The sequence below is a fragment of the Octopus bimaculoides genome, chromosome 2 (genome assembly GCF_001194135.2).
Source record: "Octopus bimaculoides isolate UCB-OBI-ISO-001 chromosome 2, ASM119413v2, whole genome shotgun sequence".
Classification (NCBI taxonomy): domain Eukaryota; kingdom Metazoa; phylum Mollusca; class Cephalopoda; order Octopoda; family Octopodidae; genus Octopus; species Octopus bimaculoides.
In genome coordinates, this window is record NC_068982.1 from 17354861 (window position 1) to 17359332 (window position 4472).

General features: G+C 36.3%; 1 protein-coding gene across 5 annotated transcripts in view; it reads left to right on the plus strand.

The window, feature by feature from the left end:
• LOC106867784 (FHF complex subunit HOOK interacting protein 2A) overlaps positions 1-4466 on the plus strand; it is a 115964-nt gene extending 111498 nt beyond the window's left edge. For all 5 annotated transcript variants that reach the window (XM_052975820.1, XM_052975828.1, XM_052975823.1 and 2 more), the window contains one exon: positions 3790-4466. In XM_052975820.1, the coding sequence (XP_052831780.1) occupies positions 3790-3910 (121 nt within the window). In that variant the 3' untranslated portion in view covers positions 3911-4466. The remainder of the gene's footprint in view (positions 1-3789) is intronic.
• Positions 4467-4472: the final 6 nt, after the last annotated feature.

Below are 4472 nucleotides of genomic sequence, written 5' to 3' on the forward strand. Positions count from 1 at the left end.
ATCATGACACCTCTCTCTCTCTCTCTTTTTCTTTTTTACCTTTTTAAAGTAACCTTTAGAGTATGGCTTCAGCCATGGAATATTTCCAGTATCCTGAAACTGTTGAATAATTCTGCTAGTTTAGGTATAGGTGTTTGCTACCAGCTGTGATTGGAATTTGCTCTTAATTTCATCTTGTGCAATAAGGTGGCATTTGAAACAGTCATGATGCAACGCTACTCTATTTCAGGACTCGTGTAGAGCCAGAAGACATAGCGGTGAGCAGGTGTTTTTATAAGGTTTGGTCTGTGGGCATCAGATGTGAAATTGTCTCTGTACATGCTATAGAATATCCAGGATATCTAGAAACATGATTTGATGCTAGAGTCAACAATTGCCAGGGTGTTCAGTCATGTTGAATCATGTTTTGATTTCTATCCTGATCATTTCTGCTGTTGCCAGGACTACACAAATGTCATTCATGCGCACACGTTTATTGTCTTCTAATTAGATCATCAATAACTCTCAATAATGTGCAATAGAATGTCAACCTCGTTAAAGCTAATTGTTCGTTGAATCTTGATACGTGAAGTCACATGCCAGGAGTGTTGTAGCCTAGTGTTGAAGTCAATTAATACTGTACATACCACTATCTTCCCTTGAGACAAATACTTCCAACTGCCACTGGACCACTGAACCACCGACAGAAATGTGGAATGGTGGCCATGTGGCAACATCTTGTTGAACTGTTTAATTGCAAAAATGCTAGAAACAGTTTCTGCCGTTATGATAGAGGAAAGATGTTTCTGTGTTCAAATTTAATCAGGGTTAGTTTTCCTGTCATTCTGTATGGGGGTGGGTGTTAATAAAAATGAATCACTGTCAACATTACCACAACCATTATTTATAAACATTTCATGTTAGACCTTTGGCTTTCATTTAGCATTATGCCGAAAAATTGTCCAACTGTGCATTATTTCTTCATTACCGTAAGATGTCTATTTATTCACTAGTCTAGAAACCTAGTTTTTTTTCCTTTTTTTTATCCATCAGATACATATTTTACTGGCCACTTAAAAATCTTTGTTTTGTTTTTTTTCTCTTAATTTTCTCTTACCTTTTTTTAATCCCTTATAAAACCTTGAATTTTTGTGGATTAGAAAAATTCTCTTTGCACTTGATACTAAACATATTCTGTTCTTATCTCTAATGATAACATGGACTTCTAATCCTAGCTTCCCAGATTGTTCTGGGTTTTGTATGCATAATTAAAAATATGTTGGTTGTCAACATATCTCAGACATAATGATATTCATGTTATAAAGATGGACTATGCTTTTTTTACTAATGTATTACAGTAACATAATGGGATTAAGTCAATTGGTGACATCCTGTTTTATTTGTGTGTGTGTGTGTGTGTGTTAGACGTTGTAATGAGTCAAAAACATTTTAAGCCTCATCCACATGCAGGCACACACATATGTTCATGCATACATACAAAATCTTTGTCCCACATCTTATATATATACACACGTACATGCTGTTTATAATATGTTTGTACTGTATGTCAATATGTAAATGCTAATAGAAATATAGAAAGAAAAGCATAGACTCTTTCATCATAATTATAATTTATTTGGTTAAACATTTGCTATGCTTCTGTTGTGGCGGACTTCCCCAAGTAAGAAGTAAATTGTTGCACTACTGATAAATAGTGGACAGACACAGCAAGTGGTGTCAGTCGGCAAGGACATGTCAGTGGCGACAAGGAGTTTAACTACAAGCAGTGGCAGATAAGACTAACACAGAACTGAACTAAAGAAAAATCTCAAAGCGGGGAACTGTTGTGGCAGACACTCCCAAGTGAGTAGTGGGCATTTCCACTACTGATATATAGTGGACACACACAGCAAGCGGTGTCAGTCTGCGAGGTACGCCATACGGGCCAGTCACACAGACGACAAAGTTATGTTGTCATAATGTGGGACATATCAGCTTCCTTAACCCTTTTGATACCAACCTGCCTGAAACCACCTCTGGCTCTGTAGTACCAATGTCTTGTTTTCATAAGTTTTGAATTAAAATCTTCCATCAAACCTTAGTCACAATTTATGTTCCTAACACTAGCATAATGATAACTAAGTTATTTTACTAAATTCTTTGTTATATTTAAAATTAATTGAAAGAAACACAGAGCATCTCAACAGAAATATGGTAACAAAGGTGTCAAAGGAAATTATCAGTATTCGATAATATTTTCCTAAGATTGTCAATTAATCATTCACAACAGCATTATGCAAATGTCCAGTGTGTTGGGTGGGGGTGCAGTTTTACTCCATTAGATAACTGTTCTTTCCAAACTATCTCTGCTTCTGTGATAGGAAACCTCCCACCTTAAAATGTTCACATTTACATTAAAAACCTTCCATCATGATTTTATTTTAAGAGGCAACAATTTCTAATAATATTTAATTATAAAAATATAATAGGATTTTTGAAATATTGAATGGCTTTAAGAGGCCACTGGATTAAAATACAAATCAAAGGAGTCCATTGACAAAAAATGGTTGAGAACCACTGACCTCTTGGTCAGTGTCTGAAAAAACAAAATGTGAATAAAAATGGAACCAGAAAATTTGGTTGAATGTTTACAACAGAGTAAACTCTATTATAGGCATCTCTTTGCCAAATTTTCTTCCTAACTGTCTGAATTGTTTTTCTACTCTGCCATTTATCCTGCATGGCTTAGAGCCGCCCTGTTTTTTGTACTGATGCGACAAAAACATTGTTCTAATTGATATACCACTCCAGCTGACATTGGAGGCCCAACATTGATAGCCACGTCCTGAATGTCCTATTCTCCAGTGCAAGGAAGCTTGATGATAGAAGGTGGAATTTGAACTTAGAACATAAAGAGACATAGCAAATACTGCAAGTCATTTTCTCAGATGTTCTAATAATTCCACTAAACCATTGCCTTGAACTTTTTACTTTCCATTGACTACAAATTGATAAAAGGCAAGTTGAAATCTTAACTTGAAGGTCAGACAGTTAAAGCAAGGCATTCTATCTAATGCTTTAAATCATCATTTAATGTCTGTTTTCTATGATGGTATGGGTTGGGGTGGTTTTAGAGGGCTGCACCTGGCTCCAGTCGTCTGTTTTGGCATGGTTTCTACAGCTGTATGCCTTTCCTAATGCCAACCACTTTACAGTGTATTGGGTGCTTTTCATGTGGTACCAGCACAAGTGTTCTTTGTGTGGTACTGGCTGGGTACTTATTACGTGGTGCTGGCACAGGGGCCTTTTATGTAACGCCAGCACCAGTGGTTTTTAGGTGGCATCAGCACAGGCACTGAATGGTTCTGCCAAATCACTACCTTACTTTGTTATCACAAGTTAAAGATGTAAAATTAGGTCTTGCACCGTTCAGATATATTTTTGCTTGTAGGGCGCATGAAAAGACATTCGAGCAAGTTCGTTGCCAGTGCAGGTGGCACGTAAAAGCACCCACTACACTCTCAGAGTGGTTGGCGTTAGGAAGGGCATCCAGCTGTAGAAACTCTGCCAGATCAGATTGGAGCCTGTGTAGCCATTTGGTTCACCAGTCCTCAGTCAAATCATCCAACCCATGCTAGCATGGAAAGCAGACGTTAAACAATGATGATGATGATGATTCCTGAATACAGAACTTTTACCAAACTCAAGCACACACACACGTGCATGTTTATCTCGTTTGTTAAGATCTTTAGATACCTTTGTTATAGATTTATGTTTTATTAAATTTTGCTCTTTTCTTTTATTGTGCAGCATGGACACAGAAACTTTCAATGAAATGTCTGCTGTGATTGTACTGGAAGAATTTTGCAAGGAACTTTCAGCTATTGCCTTTGTGAAACAGTATGCTGTAATTACTCGACTATCTTTGTGAAATCCCTTGGAGCTATATGTGATATTAATGGAGAGAAAATGGTAAAAGAAATACAAGTCAATAAATAAATAATCCAACTAAAGTAAAAATGGAACTGTGTGAAACACATGACCACCCAAGAACAAATTTACATCTGTCCATGATTGCTTGATGTGTGAGAAATAGCAGTGAAATATCCCTTGATCACACCCTACCATCTTAGTAAAAAAAAATAGAAAGAAAAAAATGTTGGATAATGTGATTCAGGGTGCACTATGCTTGGAATAAAGAAGCAGTGGTCATGATTGGAAGGCTTTTTGTCATCGGGTCGTCCAATCAAAATTGGCCTTGCGCTAAACATACACACACACACTCACACACACTTAAACACGCACACATTTTTAAAAGCCTTCAAGAGTAATTTTATTTTATTTATAATTACAAAGTTTTCTCCCCGTCCTTTCTTGTCACTTCTTTACATAGGCCCTATCTGTGCAATGCCTTACATATAATATGTGTGCATGTATGTATAATATATATATATATATATATATATATATATATATATATATATATATATATA